The 23,178-nt window shown below is 50.4% G+C and overlaps 3 protein-coding genes across 4 annotated transcripts in view; 2 read left to right on the top strand and 1 right to left on the bottom strand.

Annotated features, from left to right (window-relative positions):
- The window catches only part of SLC31A1 (solute carrier family 31 member 1), a 28,814-nt gene extending 18,212 nt beyond the window's left edge, over nucleotides 1-10,602 (top strand). The window contains exons 2-5 of the mRNA XM_086625077.1: nucleotides 2,658-2,816; nucleotides 5,097-5,169; nucleotides 5,958-6,126; nucleotides 6,787-10,602. Coding sequence (XP_086481203.1) covers nucleotides 2,703-2,816; nucleotides 5,097-5,169; nucleotides 5,958-6,126; nucleotides 6,787-6,988 — 558 coding nt within the window. The 5' untranslated portion in view covers nucleotides 2,658-2,702 and the 3' untranslated portion in view covers nucleotides 6,989-10,602. The remainder of the gene's footprint in view (nucleotides 1-2,657; nucleotides 2,817-5,096; nucleotides 5,170-5,957; nucleotides 6,127-6,786) is intronic.
- A 2,199-nt stretch (nucleotides 10,603-12,801) lies between these two features.
- CDC26 (cell division cycle 26) lies at nucleotides 12,802-13,141 on the bottom strand. Its single transcript, XM_086625324.1, has 2 exons — nucleotides 13,061-13,141; nucleotides 12,802-12,978 (listed from the first exon to the last, which is right to left on the bottom strand). The coding sequence occupies exons 1-2, from the start codon at nucleotides 13,139-13,141 to the stop codon at nucleotides 12,802-12,804; spliced, it is 258 nt and encodes an 85-aa protein (XP_086481450.1).
- A 388-nt stretch (nucleotides 13,142-13,529) lies between these two features.
- On the top strand, nucleotides 13,530-22,101 carry PRPF4 (pre-mRNA splicing tri-snRNP complex factor PRPF4). 2 transcript variants are annotated; one of them, XM_086625034.1, is made up of 14 exons: nucleotides 13,530-13,601; nucleotides 14,365-14,533; nucleotides 14,720-14,906; nucleotides 15,353-15,440; nucleotides 16,231-16,310; nucleotides 16,579-16,672; nucleotides 17,569-17,663; nucleotides 17,967-18,025; nucleotides 19,004-19,127; nucleotides 20,683-20,772; nucleotides 21,047-21,169; nucleotides 21,326-21,433; nucleotides 21,522-21,640; nucleotides 21,820-22,101. In XM_086625034.1, the coding sequence occupies exons 1-14, from the start codon at nucleotides 13,530-13,532 to the stop codon at nucleotides 22,011-22,013; spliced, it is 1,602 nt and encodes a 533-aa protein (XP_086481160.1). In that variant the 3' UTR covers nucleotides 22,014-22,101. The 2 variants fall into 2 exon arrangements, with proteins under 2 accessions (XP_086481160.1, XP_086481159.1); XM_086625033.1 differs by having other exon boundaries at nucleotides 14,356-14,533.
- Nucleotides 22,102-23,178: the final 1,077 nt, after the last annotated feature.

The following is a 23,178-nucleotide window of genomic DNA, read 5'->3' as shown; positions in this document are numbered from 1 at the left end:
TGTATGGGAACCTGCATTTTGGCAGGAGCATGAAACCCTGGAATGAATAAATAATTGAATTGGACAGTAGTCATTAGCAAGAATGTTGCATCCAAAGTAAAAGCAATGTATGAGTCAACTGAAAGAAGAGGAGGGAGACCACCAGATTTTGGCTGGGGGAGAGGGGAGGTTCTCGCGTTACTGCCTTCCTCTTGCGGCATGCTTATCTTTGATCCCGTGGTGTAAAGCACTTTGACTGTTCTTCTTCCTTCCCTGCTGCAAAAGATGATTTGAAGTTTGTGTGTCTTGGCAGAGGACGCTTTGCCAAGTGTTTGTGTTTTGGGACTTCAGTTCTAGTGCTTTAACTTTTCATCTCTGGAACAGTATAATTTTCAGAGCTGTGTTATGTGAAAATCACACCATTTGTCCTGCAGATATGGACAGATATGGTGATGCTTTTCTGTGACAGGTGAGCTGCTTCTTGCAGTAGTCTCTCTTTTTTTGCTCCCCTTGAACGTTTTTCTGAGCTGTTTTTCTAGTCTTAATATTAAAGCACAAATCAGGGGCGGAGCGAGCTTAAAATATTAGCAGAAATACAGACAGGGAATACATTCTGCTTTTAGCCAGTGACATTAGATTAGGTAAATTAACTTTCCAAGGGAGTTACTGGAGCACCTCTGCTATGGAGACAGGCTGAGAGAGTTGGGACTGTTCAGCCTGGAAAAGAGAAGGCTCCGAGGAGACCTTCCAGGAGCCTTCCAGTACCTAAAGGGCCTACAGGAAAGCTGGAGAGGGGCTTTGGACAAGGGCGTGTAGTGACAGGACACGGGGCAATGGCTTTAAACTGAAAGAGGGGAGATTTCGATGGGATCTGAGGAGGAAATTCTTCTGTCTGAGGGTGGTGAGGCACTGGCACAGGTTGCCCAGACAAGTTGTGGCTGCCCCATCCCTGGAAGTGTTCAGGGCCAGGCTGGATGAGGCTTTGGGCAACCTGGTGTAGTGGAGGGTGTCCGTGCCCATGGCAGGGGTTGGAACTAGATGATCTTTGAGGTCCCTTCCTACCCGAACCGTTCTGTGACTCGATGATTCGATGAAGTTTTCTAATGCAATAGGAGATTGCACAGAGATGCAGAAAAGACCTGAGCTGTGTAGTGCTCATGTAGCTCATACCAGCTGTCTTGGTTGCACACAGATCACAGAATCTCAGTGTTTTCAGGGTGTATTAATTCTTTCTCTTGAGTTCTTCCCCAGCACTGCTGACTTTGTTTCCCTGTCTTCCCCAAATCTTTAATTTCTCTCATTGCTCTTTCTAATTTGACTCCAAAGCCTTTTGAGATCGCCCCCTGTCACTGATGCTCTGCACGGCTTCACTGGCAGTCGTGCCCTGAGCTGCTGGTGATTCCTGCACAGCTGTGTCAGCAGGTCACTGTCACCAACCAAACCAGCTCCACCATCAGCTGCTTGCTATTTGGGGTTTCATTTGCTAGTGCTGCTTTCAGTTTGGAAAGCTCTTCTAGCATTTCACTTCCCCTCTCCAATCTAAATATATCCATATGTATCTCTTCAAACCCCTAATTGTCTTTTAGCTTAAAAACCTTTTTTCCAAGTTGTCTGGAAGGAAGTACGTCTCCTTTTTTTAAGAAAAAATAAATTAATTGGATAAAGCGTCTGTATTTTGTGTTTTATTTCACTTGGTTTTACTCAAGTGCTGGACTAGACTGGGAGGGTACACAGTACTCCAGACAGGGTCTGGTACTTACTTGTCTTTAGTGGTATCTCACCTGGGCTATGCTAGGGTGGCCCTTGCCTGGCTCTGTCATGCTGACAGACGCTGTCATTTCAGGACTGACTGGTATTCCCAGGTTCTTTTCTCTCCTGTTTGCACCTGGTGGCTTTTCATTCAACCAGAAATTGTCCCTGATTCCATCCCAAGTGGTGCTGGGGTGCCGAGTGCAGAAGCCCTGTCCACGTCTAACCACAAGGTGGATCTTTATTTTTAACGTAGCATGTCCAGACATACCCAGTTTGCAGTAACCAGATTAGGGATTTGGACTGGCAGCCTTTGGAGTGTTTCTCTCATCGTGTGTAATGTGATTAGAGGGGAGATGTGACAATGTAAAGCTCATGGAAATGAAATTGGATTGCCTGTGGCTGTTGGGGACCTTTGCCTGGTAATGGGTCTTGTACTGCCTAACGTAATTTCTTTGTTAAACATGTTCCCAATAAAATGCATAACTGTCAATTAAGAGAAATATTGTAATCCGATATTTTAATATATGTAATTTAAAATGGCGCTTGAGGTATTTTGGCCTCTTGCATGACTGCAATTGAGAAGAGACTTGAGTGTTTTGTCCTCTTACAGATAAGAAATGTTCCTTTATGCTAAGCACCTGTCCCCATGTGCTCCCTCAATCAGATTAGGCTGCCTTTCTGGAGGGTGCAGCAATATGATGATGTAAAGCTCAGAGGGACACACCTCCTTCAAATGGTCCTGGTCACTTTGCTGTATGTTCTCTGTAGTCAGAGTGCAGGACCATGAGGATGCTCCAGAAGTTTATCCAGAGGCAGTGGGCTGCCTCTTAGTGGGCTAGAGTATTTTCTCTTGCAGTAGCAGTAGAGAAACCGTATTCTGTTTAGAAAAGTGCGTCTTATTTTTTGTTGTTGTTGTTGTTTTTCAGGGCCTCCCTTTTCTACATGCCTTTTTGAACATCTCTCTCATAAAGATGTCTCACGATCACTACATGAACAGCTCCACGTTGCCAACCACACATTCTTCTGAACATCACCACTCAACGACAGCCTCAGGACATGAACATGGATCTGACATGATGATGATGGTAAGTAGAAAAGTCATAATTAACCAGAGACCTTTTCCTTGTCTATGATTCAGAGTAACTTGTCATCTTAAAGACTGTGCTCTTGAGAATTGGAAATTAAACTTAGCTTTGGAAGGCATGAGCCAATCCGGCTGAAACACAGACCCCGTTGTGGCTCTTCTGGGGTGAAGGAGTGGCATGAGGTGATATGCAACACAAAACATTGCAGAGCTGGAGATCCTTTGGCAGAATGGTCTCTTCTTGCAAAAACCTTTCTAGCAACCAGCCTGCTGTGTGCTCTCAAGCCAGCTAAAGGCAGAAATGCAGAGTAAGCATTTTCCTGCAAGAAGCAGAGATGGATGGAGTTCTCCAGGCTGTTAGTGTTAGGAAAAGCCTTAGCTGGGGCTGAGAGGATTGGGCACTATTATGATGCATTGTGCTGATCTGCAGGCGACCAGCCTGTGTGCCCTTTTCCTGCTCGCTTTGGGGAGAAAGGTGCTCTTTGCCCCATTGGCATTAAGGCCGTGTTGGTCCTGAATCCCGCTGCTCCAGCAGACTTTGAAACAAGTTCAGACTTGCACGAGCTGGCATCACTGGAGCTTTGCAGAGATCCTGGCTGTAGGATCTGTGTTTGTGTATAGTCAGTTCTCAAGACTTTCTTGGCTTTTTCTCCCTTTTCTAAATACCTTTGGAGTGAGTTTCAGATTATTAAAACATGCCTCTCTATGGTTAAATCTTGAAAGGAGGGAAGAGGGGGTGTTATTTCCATTTCAAATGAGAATATACTCAAGAGTATATTTTGCAAGCCTTCAGTTAAAATTTGCCTGCCAGCCATATGCCCCAAAGAAGGATTCAAGAATCACTGCTTCTCCTTAGATTGCAAACTATCACAGCAGGAGAAGAGAGGACTAGAACAGCCTTCTCCTTTTTGGACATGGCCCAGTACAGAGGCCAGTAGTGCTGGTAGAACTTGCAGTCCAGCACTGTCACTGATGCCCTTGTGAAGCTCTTCATATGATCTAAGTATTGGCATTCTCTGATCCGTTACTTTCCATAGAAATGCCATTTCTTTGCAAGTGTCAAGTGCTCTTCAGTGGATAGTTACAGGACCCTGCCTTACCCTGCAACAGAAAACTGTGATTAATTGCCCAAGATTTGGAATTAACATTGCACATAAAACTGTCAGGGAAGGAAGTAAGTAGGTAGAGCATCTTAGATAATAGACTGAACACAATTTAATGTATGTGTATTCCCATTCCTCGCTTGCCCCCAGCAACAGGCTCTGTTTCAGCTGTGGTCTGTGGAACTAGGCTGGAATGCTCTTTGGTTTGTGTGGGTTTTGTTTTAAATGTAAAAATATTAAATTCATTTAAGAAATTGAAGTACCCTATACAAGGTGTTTTACAGTAAATTCTGCTCTGGGGGTAATGAATATCTGCTGATTCTGACAGATGCTGAAATTAATCATAATGCTGATCTTCAGCAGCTAACCTTAATTAGGTAATGAGGGGACTTCAAAGAGAAGTTCCTCTAGCTCAGTGAGTACCTTACATGTGAAAACGGTGTATGCAGCTGTGCTCAAGATGTGCTCAACTGCAGTGTATTTACCTGAATGGGAAGATTATATGAACTCGAGCTTGCTCGGGGATTGTGGCTGTCTCCCCTTCCCACAGCGTTCACTATGCAGCTTCAGGAGCCCTCATTTTCACCCACAGGAAGTTCTGGTTCTGCTTTATGTATGATACTCCTTGTCGTACCTGTGTCCAGCCTTTTATTTCCCATAGGATACTAGGAGGTTCTGCAGGGAGACCATAGTCTGCTGGCACGGTGCAGGGTGGGACCAGGGGATTCAGCCGTACAAGCCATATGAGCTCATCTGAGGTCAGGGTGGGGAGAAGAAAGCGCCCTGTACCCCAGCCCATGAGTAGTCATGAGGCAAGGACAAGGTCCACAGAGACATCCCCAGTCCTTGACTACTTCTGATGATGAGGAGAAAAGGAGCCCCGCAAGCAAGGAGAAGGTGCTTTTCTGGAGCAGGTACTGTTAAGGACAGTGCCTTCTGCCCAGGGGCACTGCCCAAAAGAGCTGCCCACTAGAAGTGGAACCTGGAGCATTGTTAGCCATGCCCTTCCTAGCTTGTGTGTGTTCACTAGATTTACTGAAGAGTTTTTTCAAGTCTATCTAGCTGAAATGATCCAAGTTCTTGCAATAATACAAAAACCTTTGCTGAATCTTACTGTGAGCTCCATCTCAGGATGAGCTGTTCAGGCTCATCTTGATGTTCTTTTATGTTTTGGGCAGGATATGACTTTCCACTTCAGCTATGAGGATGTGCCGTTGCTGTTTTCTGGACTTGTAATCAATACTCCTGGAGGTTAGTAAAACTGTCTTGTCCAGTCCAAACAAAAAGTTTGCAACCGATGAATGTTTCGGAAATTACCATGGTATTTATGCCAGAAACATGCAGGTGTACTGCATTGAGTCTGTGCATCTGTGGGGTGAAAGAAAAAGGAAGATGTTTGTAGAGTTGGAAAATTTGACTGGTCTTCCTAGCAAAAGTGATTGCTGGTTTCACTTCATGGGCAAAATTCCAATTGGTGCATGAATTAAATTCCCATTTACCATCTGTACGTGTGTGGCCTGTGCACTGTGACATGGTTGTTGAATCATACGGAGCACCTCTGCTATGAGGACAGGTTGTGGGAGCTGGGATTGTTCAGCCTTGAGAAGAGAAGACTTCGGGGGGACCTAATAGCTGCCTTCCAATACCTGAAGGGAACCTACAGGAAGGCTGGGGGGGGACTTTTTACAAGAGTGTCCACTGATAGGACAAGGGGAAGTGGGTTTAAGTTGAAGGAGAACAGGTTTAGATTAGATTTTAGGAAGAAATTCTTCAGTACGAGGGTGGTAAGACTTCAGAATAAATTGCCCAGAGAGGCTGTGGATGCCCCCTCTCTGGAGGTGTTCAAGGCCAGGTTGGACGGAGTCTTGAGCAGCCTGGTCTAGTTGAGAGGCGTCCCTGCCCATGACAGGGAGGTTGGATTAGATGATATCTGAGGTCCCTTCCAGCCTATGCCATTCTATGATTCCATGATCTTCTGACATATTTTGAAGGAAACCTCTTTTGTTGCACAGATACAGTAACGTTTCTTCTTTTGTCAGAAATGGCTGGTGCTTTTGTGGCTGTCTTCTTCCTGGCCATGTTTTATGAAGGTCTTAAGATTGCCCGAGAGTGTCTGCTCCGTAAATCCCAAGTCAGCATTCGCTACAACTCCATGCCAGTGCCGGGTCCCAATGGCACCATCCTGATGGAGACACACAAAACTGTTGGGTAAGAATTTCACTTCATTCTAAGACAAATTTCTTCAGCAGCTGACAAAGGTGAAAACTGGGACAGAAAAAACTTTACGCAGCCAGTATTACTCTCTGCACAGTGTACTGACTCCAGATTGGGATGCTACTTGACACTGGAGGGTGCTGTTCTTCAGTCACTTGGCCACCCTTTAGGATGGGGGACAAAAGGAGGAAAGCAGCAAGGAGTCAGATGAGCTTGTGTTTTTTTTTTCCAGAGCAGTAATGAACACATCTGGGGAGTTGCCAGGAACAGAATTTGGGTGTTATAGCCAGTGACCATGACAGAAAATACTTAGAATCCTTCTGTTGACAGATAGTCAAGGCCTCTGCTCTGAAAAGAAGCCATTCTGTTGAGTGTGGGGGCAAAATAACCTTGCAGAAGTCTGTTTCTCAGCTAAGTCCTCCCAGCAAGTACCATCTTTTCTTTGTTATCTGTCAGCTCTGTGGGGAAAAACACGGTTACAAGTGGCAGATGCATGCAGAAGTCTATGTCCAGCCTGCTTTGTTATCTTCTCTGCCTTTCCATGCCCACCTTGGCATCTTGTTAGCCCAAGAGCTGAGTTTTCCCTCTGGGGACGTGCGTTTTCCCTTCTGTGTCTCTCAGCTGCTGACTGCTCTTTGGGTTTTGTGTTCTCAGACAGCAGATGCTGAGCTTCCCTCACGTCCTGCAGACTCTGCTGCACGTCATTCAAGTCGTGGTCAGTTACTTCCTCATGCTGATCTTCATGACGTACAACGGGTACCTCTGCATAGCTGTGGCAGCAGGGGCAGGGACAGGTTATTTCTTCTTCAGCTGGAAAAAAGCAGTTGTCGTGGATATCACGGAGCACTGCCATTAACACTGGATGCTGCTCAGAAGCCTCTCCACCCCACTGCTCTCTTGAAGTGCAACCATCATGAGGACTGGATCATTCCTAAGCTGAAAGAGAAACGATGTAAAGAAAATGAACTGGAGTTCACCACAAGTTCTTTGCTGGGGGGTAGGGCTGGGAGGAGCTGGGCTATGCTGCTCCCCCTTGCTGCAGGCTGGCAGCAGGGTTGACTCTTGAGGGTCCTGTGGTAGCCGGTCTTGGCTGGGGTTTGCTTTATTTTTAGATTATGCCGTGATTGAAATTAGCTGGCTGACAGAAATGTAGAAATTATTCTTTAAAATGAAACAAAACACTTTTCTTTTTAAATTGTAAATGCTCATCTGCAAGAGTTTTATGAAGAGTAGGTAAAGATCACAGTTGCCAATGGAGCCTGTGTGTGCAAGTGGCTATTTTAATTTTACTTTTCGGTATGTACATAATGCCAGGGGAGGAGATCTCCCCGGAATTGTGTCTTTTGGGGCCAATGATGCCTTCTGGTGCAGAAGGACTCAGCCTCTGAGGAAGACTTGGTGCTGTACATCAGACACGCTCAGGTGTGTCCTGGCAAGGGAGTACTTTGACGTTAAGTGTGTGACCCATGTTCTTCAGGGGGTCTTGAAGAGTCTGTCCTCCAAACCCATCAGAGTACGATGAGTGGTGTTAGTCTCCTGATGGATCCAGCAGCTTTACTCAGTTTCAAGAAATAATATTTGGTTTGGCTGCTTTCATTTTCCAATCATGGAAATACACGGAGTAGACTCAGGACAACAACTGTGTATTCACAGGGCAAAAAGATTTTAGGTAAACCATTGAACCCGCATTTACTTCATGTTGAATTGCACCTGATGAATCTAGAGCTAGACTTTGGGTTTACTAAAACTGGTTCTGTAAATGAGGCAAGAGCTAAACAATGATTTCATGACACTAGAGGTTAAAATGTCTGAAGAGGGCCTTCCTTGATCGAGACAAACGAAACAAACCAACCATGTTCCTGTAAAGGAGAGATTTGGGGTAGAAGGGAGAGGACTACAGCAGCCTTCAGTCTGTTCTCAGGTGAAATTTGGAGCAGCTTGGGCTGATGAAAAGGTGTTCATGATCTAGATGACTCCTCTTTGTCTTAATAATCATGCGGTGACCTTGTTAGCTTGGAGGTGCAAGACTTACCAGGGCCAGTGGTGGACAGGTATTGTCGTGCAGTAAAGAACTTCCCGTTCAGTGCTGTGAGCTCAGCACGTTTCACAGGCAAGACAGGCTGTGGCACAGCCAAAACCAGCTTCCTGCCTGCGTGGTGCCCGCAGCACGCTTTGGGTTTTCTTGGGAGCAGTTTTGGTTTAGGACTTTGTTATTGAACTGCTGCTTGTTGTAGAGAGTGTCATGCAGAGTATGGGGGAAAGCTGGAGTCTTCCTTCTACCCATGAGGCTGAATTTGTGCCAGTAACTGGCTGAAAGGGAAGGCTCTGGAAATGGGCACCACATTCAGAGTGGGACTGGTGTCTGAGCTGTGCCATGAAACCAGTGAATCTTTTTGAGATGAAAGTGCCTGGGCTCCTGCAGTAGCATTTTTTTTTTTTTCTCTGAAGATGCTACTAGTCGCACCGTTGGCAGGAGCTGTGTAAGGAAAGCTGATCTTTGTGAAGAGGAATTCTGTTTCTTTAGCCTGCAAGCCTTACAGGGTGAGGCCCATCCCTGTGCACGAGGGTCCCCTCACCCCACCACCCTCTTTGAACAGCCATGGGAAATCTGTTCCTGCTGCTACCAGGATCTCGAATTGCACCACCTAAAGCCAGCTCTCCTGGGTCGGTGCCAGGTGTTTATTTGGACATCTTGTTTTCTTTGGGCAGCGCAAGTACAGAATAAAAGGAGATGAGTTAAAAGCAGGCTTAGGTCTCCAAAGAGCTGCTTTTTGTAGCGAATTTGCATCTGGGTGAAAGAAACAAAGCTGTTTTCATGGAAAAATTCTAGTCACCTCCTGAGGAGAGACAGGAAAAGCTCCTTCCCAGTCTGGTCTGTGAAAGGAGTTCTGTCTGGAACAGACTGGTGCCCTCTCTCCGCATCTGTCGTGAAGGTGAAAATCTTCTGTGCCCTCTGAGGCTGCGAGTGGGAAGCAGACCCTTCGGATCCCTGCGAGAGCTGGGAGGGAACCCTGGTGTCTGTAAGGAAAATCGAAGCAGTTAGTGCTGGACATGGTTGCTCACGTTTCGGAAGCTTCGCGCTGCAGGGGTTTGGTCCCTGGAGGAGCTCCGAGCCGGTGTCACTAACACCGCTCTGATTGGCTTCTCTGGAACGGGATGGAGTTGTTGCTGTTACAGGGATGTCTCGTTGTAGGGTGTAGTCACAGTGGCTTTGCAGATAGAACCTCTGGTTGGCCTGATCTTCCTGCTGTCCCCTTTCAGCCCCTTTCCTTGTATTCAAGTGACCAGACTTGAATTCTCCAACTCAAGTGATCAGAGACAGATGGCTTGGAGATCAAACAATAGCTGTGGCTTTTACAGTATAAATTCGGTTCTCTTGTTAGCTTTTCTGCCCTGGTAGCATCTGTGCCCTTTAAATTGTTGTCCCCCCGAGGACCTCTTGTCTTCCAAGGGTCATCTCCTGCCCGCCCGCACACAAGAGAGGACACGCAGCTCTCTGCAGAGTGCAGAGAGCGCAGTGGTGCTGAGCTAGAGGTGGTCCCTTGGGGAGCAGGAGCCTGGGCAGAAGTCTCCCAAGGGTGTAGAAATGCCCCAGCCACCTCCCAGCAGCCTGGAAGAGCACTGGGCACTGCCTGAGATGGAAATGGGAGCCCAGGCTGGGCTGTGGGGAGCGGTGCACAAGGGAAGGTCTGAAGGGAAGGTGGTTAAGGAGAAGATGGAGGGCTGTGTCCTGTCTGCTTCTGAGCTCGCTGATAGAGCGAGGCGCAGCTGAGACAGGGGTGTCTTGAGTCAGTGTCCCCCTGCCGGCTTTGGCCGTGCTTTCTCTTGGTGCAGCGTTGACAATCCAGAAAAGCCACCTACCTCCCTGTGTCCCCGCCTCCCCCTGGTCCACCAGCTGCCACCAGCTACTGTGTTCTTGGCCCAGGTTGCTGTTCACTTGCCGGAGCCAGAGCAAAACGTGGCTGCCCTACGGATGATTTCTGCTGGCTGCTTTTGGAGCAGTCCCAGCGTTTCTGGTGGCTGCGTTCACAAGTTGTCCTGAAAACACTAAACTCACGTGAGTAGTGCATGGAGGGAGGTGACGACTCTAATGATTATGAGACTTGAGGAAATTAAATTCTTATGTCAGCACGTGTGTAGCATGCTTGGAATGTGATGTCCCGTGCCTCCCTTTGTATCCTGATGGTCAGTCTTCTCCACATGCTGTGCCTCTGGATTATCATCTTGGAAGAAATGCACAAAGTGTCTGGGCTGTGTTCATCAGGTGGCTTTTGTTGGTTTTCTTCAAGTGCCTTTTCAGTTTGTCTGGAGCCAGTCCCACCAGATCCAGCAGGTTTTCTAGTTTTTGTTTACAGTGGACTGTCATTTTTGGTTTTACTCTTGCTTTTTGTGGAGGTAACTTGTCTAATGTTACTGTGAATGTCAAGAATCTCCTGTATATAATTAGCCAATAAAATAGATTGCATTTTACTGTGGTGAGTGTGTGCTTTGGAAACAATCCTCAGTGTGGAGACCGCAGCTGGAGCAGAGGCTGGTGGCTCTTATGCAGTCCAGAAAGTGACTCCAAGAGTAGGTGCCCACTCCAAAAGTAAGTGCTGCAGTGGGCAGTGCCAGCTTGGCCTCCCCCAGCCCCTCTTGTCTGGCACAACTCTTCTGTGCCCATTGTGGTGGTGCGAGTGAGCAGCAGGGACTGAGTGTCCATCTCCAGGTGGTTGGGGATGGGGGGGCCACGTGCAATAAACCCTCAAGCTGCTGGAACGGGAACGCAGGAAATCACTGCTGCCTGAGCAGCTGTGTGTTTCAGTCCAGTTACATTTTGTGGAGCGTGAGGAAAGTTGAGATGGAAGGAGGAATTGGTGCCTTCCAGGTGTGGTTCCCCCTACAGAAGGAGGAGTCAAAGGACAAGTACCAGGGAGCTGCAACAACGAGTCCCCTTGGTGCATGGAAGGTGTCTGTGTACAGCAAGGAATTCCGGGCTCCCTCCCGGGGTTTTGCTCTGGATTGTATTCATCCATACAAGTGAAACATGGCGCTGGGTTGCTTTTTCTTCCCCTGTGCAACCGAAGGATGTCTGGAACATCCTGAAACGTTTCCCTGTCAGACCTGGGCATGCGGGGAGGGCCTGAACAGCAGAGCTGCCCCTGCTGATTTTATGTGTTGCTGGACTGCAACAGCGGCTCTGCGCCAGGCCAGGCTGGGGCTCCTTCCCCTGTGGAAAGTTGTGAGTTTTGTATGTTCCCCCTGACCTGAAATTCCATGCGCTTAACCACAAAGGTGAGGTCAGGAACGAGACACTGAAAAACACAACTGGTTGCTGCCCTGGAAGAGGGCAGAAACCAATCCCAGTGAGGAGCAGAGAGAGCTTCCAGTTCCATCTCTGAATTCCCTGGGGGTGTCCAGGGTGTCCTCCCGGGCTGGAGGGAGCGCAGTCCCTTCCCCACCAGCTGCCTGTTTTTATAACCCGGCTGCACGGGAGACTCCTCCTTTCCGGGGCTCTGCCTTATCCCACCTCCCAGCTGACGGTGCTGCGAAGCGCTGCTGTAAATCCAGGTCCGTGCCGGGCAGTCCGTCAGAAATCAGCCCGCCTTCCCGCGGTTTATTGTGGCACCATCCACGTGGAAATAGTTGGTGACCTTTGATCGAAACGACAAACAGCGCCGGAGCCGCCCGAAACTCCATCAGCAGCCGGGGCGACGCGCTCCCCGGGGCTGAGCGGAGGTGAAGGAGAGAAGCGTAAAGGAAAACCTGTGCAGCCATCTCCGGGAAATGTTTGGGATTGGCTGATTTCAACAGACACAGGGAGCTGCTTTCCTGGCCTTCTCAGGAAAGGACAGAGCAACATTGCTGAGTGCTGCCTGTTGCACCTGGAGCTGTGACACCCGCTGCCTTAAATCACACGGGCCTGTAGAACACTGATCTGCCTTCCACCGGTACCTTCCACCAGTACCTTCTCCTGGGCAGGGTCACCCCCTGGCAGGGCTAAAGGGTCTCCAGGATGGGCCTGGGGGCTGTAGGAGGGGTCTGCTGGCTCTAGGATAGGCCTGGCTGGGGGGGGGCAGTGTAGAATGGGTCTGGGAGGACCTGGGGGTCTCTAGGATGGGTCTCTTAGCTGAACACATTCCATTTTTAAGATTGAGGCACTGGGACAGGTTGCCCAGAGAAGCTGTGGCTGCCCCATCCCTGGCAGTGTTCAAGGCCAGGTTGGATGAGGCTTTGGGCAACGTGGTGTAGTGGAAGGTGTCCCTGCCCATGGCAGAGGCACTGGAACTGGATGATCTTTGAGGTCCCTTCCAACCCAAACCATTCCACGATCGGTAAATCCGAAGCTCCCCAGAAGATCCCTCTGCAGAGCCGCGTTTCAGCCCCTCGCTGTATCGCGGTGCACACGGGTGAAGCCATCGCGGCTGCTCTTGGTGTTTCCCTCCCTGCTGCGCGGGCCCCGCAGCCATTTACAGCCCCTCGGGTTTTTTTTTTTTGTTTTGTTTTGTTTTTCCAAAAGACATATTTATTTAAACCAAAACACGTGGCCGAGGGGCATTCATGAGCGTGTTAACAGGACAAACTTAAAAAACCAAAAACACCGAAACCGAGGGAGGCGAGGCCGGTTCCCCCCGGCCTCGGGGCTCCCCCGGCGCCGCGTCCCGGGGAGCTGCGGGGCCGCCGCCGCCGCTAGAACTCGAAGGTGCCGAAGTGGGCGGCGCGGCCGCCGGCCCTGGGCTGCGGCTTGTAGCCGATGCGGTCGCTGATGATCTGCTCGCGGCTCTTGTGCTCGGCGCCCAGCGGCACGGCCGCCGCCTCCTCACCGGCCGCCGCCGCCTCCGCGTCCTCGCGCTGCTTCTTGCGGCTCTGCGGGGCGGAGAGGCCGCGTCAGGGCGCTCCCGGGCGGGGGGGGGGGGGGCGGCCCCGCCGCGGCCGGCCCCGCTCGCACCTCCAGCTCCTTCCGGACGCTCTCGAACTCCTCGATATCGTCCAGCTTCAGCTCCAGCCGCGTCGGCTTCCGCCGCAACATCGCGCCCCGCCGCCGCTCCGCCGACACCGGCGAGAGGCGAGCGCGCCCGAACCGCGCCCCGCGCCACACCTCCCGGCGTGCAGCGCGCCTTCCGGCGTGTGCTGCGCTCCGCGCCACACCTCCCAGTGTGCACCGCGCCTCCCGGCGTGCACCGCGCCTCCCGGTGTGCGCCGCTCCCTGAGCCACACCTCCCGGCGTGCACCGCGCCTCTCGGAGTGCGCCGCTCCCTGAGCCACACCTCCCGGCATGCACCGCGCCCGCCCCCAGGCCCGCATCTCCCGGCGTGCCCCGCGTTCCCCGGAAGTGGTTGTGAGGCGGCGGAGCGCGGTGGCGGCGCGTTGCGGATTGTCTCGTCTCGTCTCGTCTCGTCTCCCGGTGTGCAGCCGCCATGGCCTCCGCACGGCCGCCGGCGGCGCGCGGGGGCGCCCGGCCCGCCGTACGGGCCCCCGCGCCGGCGGAGGTGGGCGTCCGGGGAGGGGCGGCTGCGGGCCCGAAGCCCGCGCTGAGGCGGTGCCGGCCCGCGGGCCCGGAGCGGCGGGAGAGGCCGCAGCCGAGCCGGGGGCTCGCGTCCGCTTTTGGCCGGTGGGGTTCGCCGCGGCGGGGCGGCCCCCCGCACCGCCGGTGACACCGGAGCCGTTCACGGGGCTGCGGCCGTAGTGCTGGCGTGTTTCCGTGCGTTTGTACAGAATCCTGTGTTTTTCGTGGAAATCTGGCCGTAACGCTCCTCTTCCGGCGGGAGGGAGCTGTTCCCCTTCCATCTCTCGCTGCGTCACCGAGAGCCGTCGGTCGGCGTCGCTCCTGCCTTTCCTGGAGCTTGTTGATTAAAATTAGGAGCTTCGTCTTCTAAAGTGTGGAGTTTGGTTTTTTTGTTTGTTTGTGTTTGTGGGGTTTTTTTTAATTAAAATTTAAACTTAATTAATTTTTTTTTTAAATTAAAAAAAACCCACACCAAACCCCCAGAGTCTCAAAAAGCCGTCTAAGTAGATAATAAAGAACCAGAAAACAGCACAGGATAATTGAAGCAAATTCTTTAATGTGGCGTTTTACGTTTGGCCTGTGCACTTAGAGCATGGCCTTGTGGTCACACACAGTGTCGCGGTCTGTGCTGTCCGTAGGGACTTTCTCCAGCAGAGCAGTGCTTTCCTGCTCAGCCCAGGCGTTTGTTGTGTCCTTTCTGGCCAAAACACCCTGACGACGCTGCCTCTACCCTCCAGGCCACCAAGAGCAAGCCTGCAGAAGAGGGCGATGCTCCTCCGCCCAAGAAAGCCCCCATCTTTTATGGCAGTTTGGAAGAGAAGGAAAGGGAGCGCCTGGCGAAAGGAGAATCGGGGCTGCTGGGAAAAGAAGGGATGAAGGCTGCCCTCGAGGCTGGCAACATCAACATCAGCAGCGGTGAGAGCGTTTAACCACTTTTTTTTTTTCTGTCTCGCTCTGAAATGTGATCAGCTTTGAGTGTAATTTCAAGTAAAACGGTGAGCCTGCTGCCTGGACTGTTGGCTCTTCGTTCGGATCCTCCTGTTGGGGAGGGATCGCTCGTCCGGTCGCTGTTCTGGGTTTGACGGTTCCGTTTTCGCTCAGGTGAGGTGTTTGATCTCGAGGACCACATGAGCGAGCGGCAGGCGGAGGTGCTGGCCGAGTTCGAGCGCAGGAAGAGAGCGCGGCAGATCAACGTCTCCACCGACGACTCGGAAGTGAAGGCCTGTCTGCGAGCGCTGGGGGAGCCCATCACGCTCTTCGGAGAAGGTCCTGCGGAGAGGAGGGAGAGGTGCTGTGTCTGCCCCGAGCGTTGCAGATGGGAGACACTCAGCTTTTCCCAGTTTATCAAATTCCGGCCGTTCTCCTCGCAGCTGGGGCGCAGCGAGGCGCTCGCCAGTCAGTGATGCCTCATCACAGTGCAGCAAGAACACTGAGGGGGAAGGAGAGGGAAACAGGGATTGTTTCACAGAATCCCAGAATGTCAGGAATTGGAAGGGACCTCAAAGGATCATCTAGGCCAATCCCCCTGCCGGAGCAGGACCACCTAGATCAGATCACACAAGAACGTGTCCAGGCGGGTTTGGAACATCTCCAGAGAAGGAGACTCCACAACCTTCCTGGGCAGCCTGTCCCAGTGCTCTGTTCCCCTTACTGGGAAGAACAGTCAGGTTCATTATTTGTCAGGTTAAGCTGTGAATTCACGGAGTGAACGTGACTTAATGTGTTTCTTTCCAGATTAAGAAATATCCTTTCGGTGGTTGGCACAGACGCCTTAAAAAAGACCAGGAAAGATGACGACAGGTCTAAAAAATCCAAAGCAGAGGTAACGGTCTCGCTCGTTCTCTCAGTGCTGAGGGGGATAGGTACGATGCCCTTTGAGATGCCTGATTTTGACAGGCTCTGCTATATCCAAGACACCTGTTTTTTGTCAGTCTGCGGAGTCTCATGTTATCCCTTTGTGCTCTTTCCATGTTTTTAACAAAACCGTGGCAGTGTGGTGTCTAAATCAGGAGTGTTGAGTCTGGCTTGTACTTGCAGGCCAAATTCCATGCTGCCTACAGCATATAAACCAGGAGACTGGATGTTTGGTCTGTTACTTGGTATGGCAAGCCCTGTATTGCTGTTTGTCTTCATACTCTGGAAGAAAAAACTTATCTTCCTGCTACTGCATCTGTTTTCTGCCTTTGGTTCTTCTTTCTGCTTCTCTTTTCTCTTTCCTGAGGCTGTTTTTTTCCTTATTATTTTTGGGGGTTGCTGTAAGAAATAAGGACAATTTCTGCAGCTCTGGGCTTCCATTTTCCTGGGTGATGCATAGAGAGGGAAGGAGTGTAATCATCAGCTGTAGGTCATTAAGTAAAACGAGTTAGTGTTCAGTGGGAATATTCCGGAGTGAAATGGCAGCACGTCAGGATCTGATCCATAGGGCAGAGAGTTAGACTTGTCTCTCTTAATCCCTTTGTCTAGGGCTTGTAGTTACACAAAATGCCCTTAAAAAGAGGCCAGATTTAAGAGCAGCTGTTGGGGTAGCACCTGTGTGCTCAGAGGAGGTCAGCTGAGGTGGAAGAGCAGGAGCACATCAGCTTTTTCTTTGTTTTTATCCTTTTTCCTAACAGTATCAGCAAACCTGGTACCACGAAGGACCACGCAGTCTGAAAACAGCGAGGCTGTGGCTGGCTAACTACTCGCTCCCCAGGTGAGACCAAATGGCACAAGTGAAGGAGAGACATGGAACCTTTCGTAAAATCTGGCTGCTGATCCCACTGCGGGGAGCGTGGGAAATCTGAGATGGAAGGAATGGGGAACATGCTCCTGGGTAGACAAATCCAGTGAGCTTAGAGCTTGACTTCTCAGTGACTGGCCGTAGCATTAGCCTAATTTGAGGAAAGGGGGGGGAAAGGCCTGTGTCCAGCAGCAGGGTGGGGCAGACGAGGGGCTTGTCACTCCACCTTTCCTCTGCGCAGGGCGGCGAAGCGGCTCGAAGAAGCCCGGCTGCTCAAGGAGATTCCAGAGGCAACCAGGACGTCGCAGAGACAGGAGCTGCACAAATCCCTGCGAGTAGGTTTGGCGGCTGCTCGGCTGCTGTTCGTACAACGTTTTGCTGATCCTCTGGAGAGATCAGGAGGAGATCAGCTCCCCGGAGCTGCTGTCCAGATGGATGCAGTTTTGTCACTGGGGTCTGCTGGAAAGCTCTGCTTTTCCTCTCTTTCTCTGTGGCGTGCATAAAGCACGTTAGAACTCTCTCTTCAGTGGTTCAGAGAGGTGTGCTTGAGTTGTCCCCTTGCGTGGCGGAGAGATGAGACCTCCCTTTGTTGCCTTGCAACTTGCCTGTGAAGCTGAAGGAATTTATTCCTGGCTGTGTCACAGGTTTAGCTGGCTGGGAAGGGACTGCTCACTTTCCTCTTCCTGTGCGATGGTCACTAGTACCTAAAGCCAAGGGAAATAACCAACACAGTCATGGAAAACATGTTTTGGATGACTCTGAGATGCCCTTTTTGAGTGCGTTAAGTCAGATTCCAGCTTAGCTGAACAGAGAGGCTCAGGCACACAAAGTGCTGCTGCTCTAATCCTGTTTACACCAGAGGCATCAGCTGCTGGAGGATTTGCTTCTCCCCTGAGTGCACCACGCTGCCCATCCTGGTCTGTCTGGCTGCATTCGGTGGGCAAGTTGTAGAAAGAGGCCAAAACTACAGGAGGTTTTTTGTCAAAACTAGCTGCAAAGCAGGCCTGTGGGGTTACTGGTGGCAAGTAGTGTGGGTGGCACGTTGAGAGCTAAGCTGTGCCCCTGCTGGGAGCTGGAGTGGCTCTGAGGCAGCTCCTCCCTTGGAAAGTGTCTTTCCAAAGGCTTCTGTCTCCTCCTGCATGCATTCGCCTCCTTCACCTCCGTCTTTGGCTGGGGCTTTCTCTAGGTTGCTTGTATTTTACTCATTTATTTTCTTCGTTTTCGGTTACAGTCCTTGAATAACTTCTGCAGTCAGATCGGAGACGATCGCCCACTGTCCTACTGCCACTTCAGCCCCAATTCCAAACTCCTCGCCACTGCCTGTTGGTAAGTTTCCTTCTACAGCCCTTGCTTCAGGGGCTGGGAGAGCACAGAGGAGGGAAGGAGAGGGATGCTATTGGCAGCTCGCCAATCACGAGAGTTCAGAAATGCTTTTTTTTTTCCCTACTATGAACTCTCTCTTCACTTCGTTTTAGAGCTCAGCAGAGATTTCAGACTGAGTCCATGAGTTCTCATGGCTGGCTGGCCAAAGTGCACTGGTGTTTTCGCCATTGCAGAACTCCTCCAGGGTGGTTTTGCAGCTCTTTGACGTTCCTGTCTACACTGACATCTATTTCTTGTCTCCAACAGGAGTGGATTGTGCAAGCTCTGGTCTGTGCCTGACTGCAACCTTGTTCACACCTTACGAGGTAGAGAGTGACTCCCACTGAGACTCTTTGCTCAGGTCTTTTGTTCTCTCTGGTTGAGTTCCGTATCTGAATTACTTTGTGATTTAAACTGTAGTGTTCTTTGGGCAGATTTTGTTCTAGTGGGAGCACAGAATCACAGAATGGTTTGGGTTGGAAGGGACCTCAAAGATCATCCAGTTCCAACCCCCCTGCCATGGGCAGGAACACCCTCCACTACACCAGGTTGCCCAAAGCCTCATCCAACCTGGCCTTGAACACTTCCAGGGATGGGGCAGCCACGACTTCTCTGGGCAACCTGTTCCAGTGCCTCACCACCCTCTGAGTGAAAAATTTCTTCCTTATATCTAATCTAAATCTCCCCTCTTTTGGTTTGAATCCATTGCCCCTTGTCCTATCACGACATGCCCTTGTCCAAAGCCCCTCTCCAGCTTTCCTGTAGGCCCCCTCTAAGTACCAGAAGGCTGCTATAAGATCATCCCTCAGGCTCACAGAGCATGGGCATGTGGCGCACAGTCAAGAGGACGTCCTGGCCTTTCTCTTGGAGCTAATACCTGAGTTTGCTGTCTCTGAACGGTGCTTTGTTTTGTTTCAAAACCTAGTTTGAGTTGTTTTGAGCCAAACACCAGCATTTTTGGCCAGGCCACTTAACAGCAGTGAGGTTCTTTGAATAGTGGTCACAACTTTGACTAAATACAAACGTGAGGACAAATCCTTTGATTCATATGTTGAATTTTCACTGTGTTTTGAGGGTTACAAACCTTGGCATTCGATGCTCTTCAAGTGGGTGCTGCTGGAAGTGCAGTTTAGTTGCAGGACAGGTATGTCCAGTAGTTACAATGCAACTTCACCCAACATGGGAGGACACAGTGGAAGTGTTCACTGGTATCTGACTAATTAGTAACAAAGAAATGCTGCTTTTCTAAGGAATTGGCCGAGATCATGTGGCAGATTATGAATTTTTATTTTATTTCTCTAAAGGACATAACACCAACGTAGGAGCAATAGTCTTCCACCCCAAAGCCACCATCTCCCTAGACAAGAAGGACGTTAACCTCGCCTCGTGTGCAGCTGATGGTTCTGTCAAACTCTGGAGCCTTGAAAGGTCAGAATGATACCAGACAAGCCCAGCTGCAGCCTTGTTGTTTTGGGGTTTGTTTTGTGTTACTGAACATGGGACGTTTACCAGCCTCCTGCAAATACAATAACCTTTTCTTGTAGTTATACCAGTGCAATTCCTGGCCTCAGTATGGGCCACCTTCTTCAGCAGGAAAAGGGATCACCATGATTAGGGGAATCGAGGTGAGGGGAAATGATCTGAGAAGAATCAAGTCAGAATTGCTTCTGGGCATCGGTAACTGCTTTGGGTGATGGCTGGAAGATTTGGAGATTGATTCATTCTAACCTTTCGTTTAGGAGAAAATTTCCCCTCTTGGATATTAAGAAATGAACTTTTGAGTTATTGGAAAACACCACCGCTTGGAGAGGGACTAATCTAACACATGACCGTGCACAAAAGCTTCAGCCTGTAATGAAAACAAGTGACTCTCGCCACACAGTGTAGTTTTGCAAGATGTGCAGCATCTGCCTCAAGCCTGTGAAGAAGAGAACGGTGTAGATTCTGAGCTGTAGCACCGGCTGTGTTTGAAAAGGGGAGCCCTGCAGTGCACCTCGGGAAGAGGCAGGCAGCTCCGAGATCCTCCGTGGTTGATCCTGAGCTGAAAGTCACCGTTCCTAACTGGGGAAGCATCACTGTGCAAAGGGACAGGTTGTTTAGTGGTCTCATGTGGCCACGTCTCTAGTTAGCCTGGTGGAAAGAAACTGAATGCTCTTCAGGTCTTCTGCTGAAGGCTGCTGACCTGCTGGTGTAATTCTGGGAGGAGAAATATTCCTTCTCTCCTGCCTCCCTGCAGTTCTTCAGAATAGGAGGCTTTGCTGTAGTCAGGATGTGTTCTGTGTCGTCACAGTAAAACTCTCTGCAGTTCAGGTAGTCTGCGTTCTGCTTCCGCGATTCCGAAATGCTAATGACAAGAGCCTTGTTAATTTTAAGGAATAATAATAATTATCCCAGGAGAACGTCATAACCAACATGAGTGTGAATAAAGGGGCTTCACTTTGAGCTGTAGCTGTGTGAACAAGAGGCAGAATTCAGAGTCATTAGTTAGAACTCTGATGTTCGTGTCTGGCTTGCCTTTAATTAGCAGATCTTTTCATAGAATCATCGAGGCACAGAATGGTTCGGGTTGGAAGGGACCTCAAAGATCATCTAATTCCAACCCCCCTGCCATGGGCAGGGACACCTTCCACTACACCAGGTTGCTCAAAGCCTCATCCAACCTGGCCTTGAACACTTCCAGGGATGGGGCAGCCACAGCTTCTCTGGGCAACCTGTCCCAGTGCCTCAGCACCCTCAGAGGGAAGAATTTCTTCCTTAGATCTGATCGAAATCTCCCCTCTTTCAGTTTAAATCCATTGCCCCGTGTCCTGTCACTACACGCCCTTGTCCAAAGTCCCTCTTCAGCTTTCCTGTAGGCCCCCTCTAAGTACTGGGAGACTGCTAGAAGATCACCCCTTTTTCTGGGTTCATGATGTTTGCAAGGGCCTGGCTAGAGCAAGCCACCTCTGACCAGTGCCCAATGCTTTTTGTTTCTGTTTTTCAGTGATGAACCAGTGGCAGACATTGAAGGACACAGCATGAGAGTGGCACGCGTGATGTGGCACCCTTCTGGGAGGTTCCTGGGCACTACCTGGTACGGAGATGTGGTTATTTGCTTTAAAACATGACCATTAGCTTTCTAGCTGGTGTCCACAGAGGAGCCCAGGACGGACAAGGATTGGCCGTTCTTGACAACAGCTGGGCTGTCGCAGTGTAAATACCAGCAAGTCACTGGGATTCCTTTCTCTGCCCCTCGTGTGAGACCCTGCTGGTGTCCAGCTGGAAACAAAGTGCCCCCAGAGTTAGTGAAACATCCTGTTATTCTCCCTGGAGATACAGTTAGTTGGACAAATGCTTTGTTTTCACAGCTACGATCACTCGTGGCGCCTGTGGGACTTGGAAGCTCAGGAGGAGATTCTCCATCAGGAGGGGCACAGCAAAGGGGTCTATGACATCGCCTTTCACACGGACGGGTCTCTCGCTGGGACCGGGTGAGTTTGCTTTGCATCAGGACCGGCCGTGAAGTGTTCTCAAGGTTTTGTTGCTGGCTGATGCCAAGTGCCCCGCCATTTCTGCTGGTGAGGCTGAGCGTGCTCTGGCTGCTGCTGAAGGCTCTGGTGGGTAATGCTGGTCTTCTCCCTTCCTAGTGGGCTGGATGCTTTTGGCCGGGTGTGGGACTTGCGCACGGGACGCTGTATCATGTTTCTAGAAGGCCACCTGAAGGAGATCTACGGGATTAACTTCTCCCCAAATGGGTAAGAAAGGAGCTTGAATGGTTTATGTGGGAGCTCCGAGCACAAGCCCCAGCTCCCAACGACGTGTTCCTCCTCCGCCCTTTGGCAGGTACCACGTGGCAACTGGCAGCGGTGACAATACTTGCAAGGTGTGGGACCTCCGCCAGAGGAAGTGCATCTACACCATTCCTGCCCATCAGAACCTGGTGACCGGAGTGAAATTTGAACGTAGGTACCTCCTGTCTGACGTTCCTTATCCCTGCCTCTCCTGAGCTGAGGTGGCAGGGCACGGGGCAACTCAAAAACACGTCTTCAAGTCAAGAAGGCCTGCGCTGGTTAGCAGTGGAAGATTTGTCATGGTTTTCTTCGCAAATCTCACTTTTCCTTTTTCCCCTCCTCTCCTGCAGCCAATCATGGTAACTTCCTGCTCACGGGCGCTTACGACAACACTGCAAAGATCTGGACTCACCCCGGCTGGTCCCCGTTGAAAACGCTGGCTGGGCACGAGGGGAAGGTGATGGGACTGGACATCTCCCTCGACGGCCAGCTGATAGCCACCTGCTCCTACGACAGGACCTTCAAGTTGTGGACAGCAGAGTAGCGCAGAGATGCTGCTGCTGGACTGGGAGGGAGACGTTGATGGCTTTGAGCTAAGACTTGCTTTTTTTTATATTAAAGAAAAAAAAGGAGTTGGCTGTTGCAGTGTGCATTGCGACAGCTGTGGTCACTGCTGGTCTTGGATCGAGGTGGTTTTGGAGCACCTGTGTTGGCCAGGTTGGAGTTGCATCTCGGGTGATGTTTTTCCATGTTTTACGACTTTGTTTTTATACTGCAGATCCTGCTTTCTGCTGTAATTTGGAGATGATCCAACTGCTTCCACCCTCCCAAGTCAGGCTCACGGGTTTTCTCCAGTCTGTTTTAGACATTTGTAGGTGGCCACACACCACCTGGGGCATGGTGTGTTGTCCAGCCTCTGTTAACACCCATCTTATCTTCCGTTTTCCAGGAGCCTTCGGTAGGAGTCTGTGGCTTCAAACTTGATTTGCATTTAAAGAAGGAAAAACTGGCTTTCAGAGTCAGAGGAACATGGTCCCCTGGTTGTCCTGCCTCTGCAAAGGTAGTCTGTGAACACGGAGCTCTCTACCCCCTGTATATTCACTCACAGCAGATGGTAAAGGCCAGGGAAACTTTTCCATGTCCTACGTCCTTGAGCTGTCTCAGGGACTGGGTGTTTCAAATCCCTGTAGGTACCTCCTGTTTGAGTTTTGCTGTGTCTCACCTGAGCTGACACAAGGGCGGCCATTTCACCGTAGGATTGTCTTGTTCCGACTTAGGCCGTGGGGAGCTTTCTTGTTCATTCCTTAAATTGAAGTTTTGAAAATGTCGTGTTCTGGAAAATCAAAGCATGTTTTGGATGTGCAGCCTGGCTTCTGGGTCTCACTAGGGGACAGAGAAATTAATTCACAACAAACAGTTTGATTTCTCTCTGCTACCGTAAAAAACCTTCCAGAGAAGAAAAGAAGATGGATTCATCTCCCCTTTGTCCCCTGGAGAACAGCTCCATGTTCTTTGGGAGCGAGCACAGTTCTGCTCCCGACATGTGCAGTGCAGCTGGGGATCGTGTTTTTAAGGGAAAAAACCAACCAACAAACCCACTGACAAGTTACTTTTCTTCTAGCAGAGTGTTGGGGGCTTCCACCTTTCCAGCAGTGTGGTGGCATCTGCCACGTGCTGTACTGCAGCTCCTACTCACTCCCATGGGAATA

The sequence above is a fragment of the Tauraco erythrolophus genome, chromosome 22 (assembly GCF_009769465.1).
Source record: "Tauraco erythrolophus isolate bTauEry1 chromosome 22, bTauEry1.pri, whole genome shotgun sequence".
Taxonomy (NCBI): domain Eukaryota; kingdom Metazoa; phylum Chordata; class Aves; order Musophagiformes; family Musophagidae; genus Tauraco; species Tauraco erythrolophus.
The sequence above is the reverse complement of the archived record's forward strand: the minus strand, read 5'-3'. Positions and strand labels throughout refer to the sequence as shown.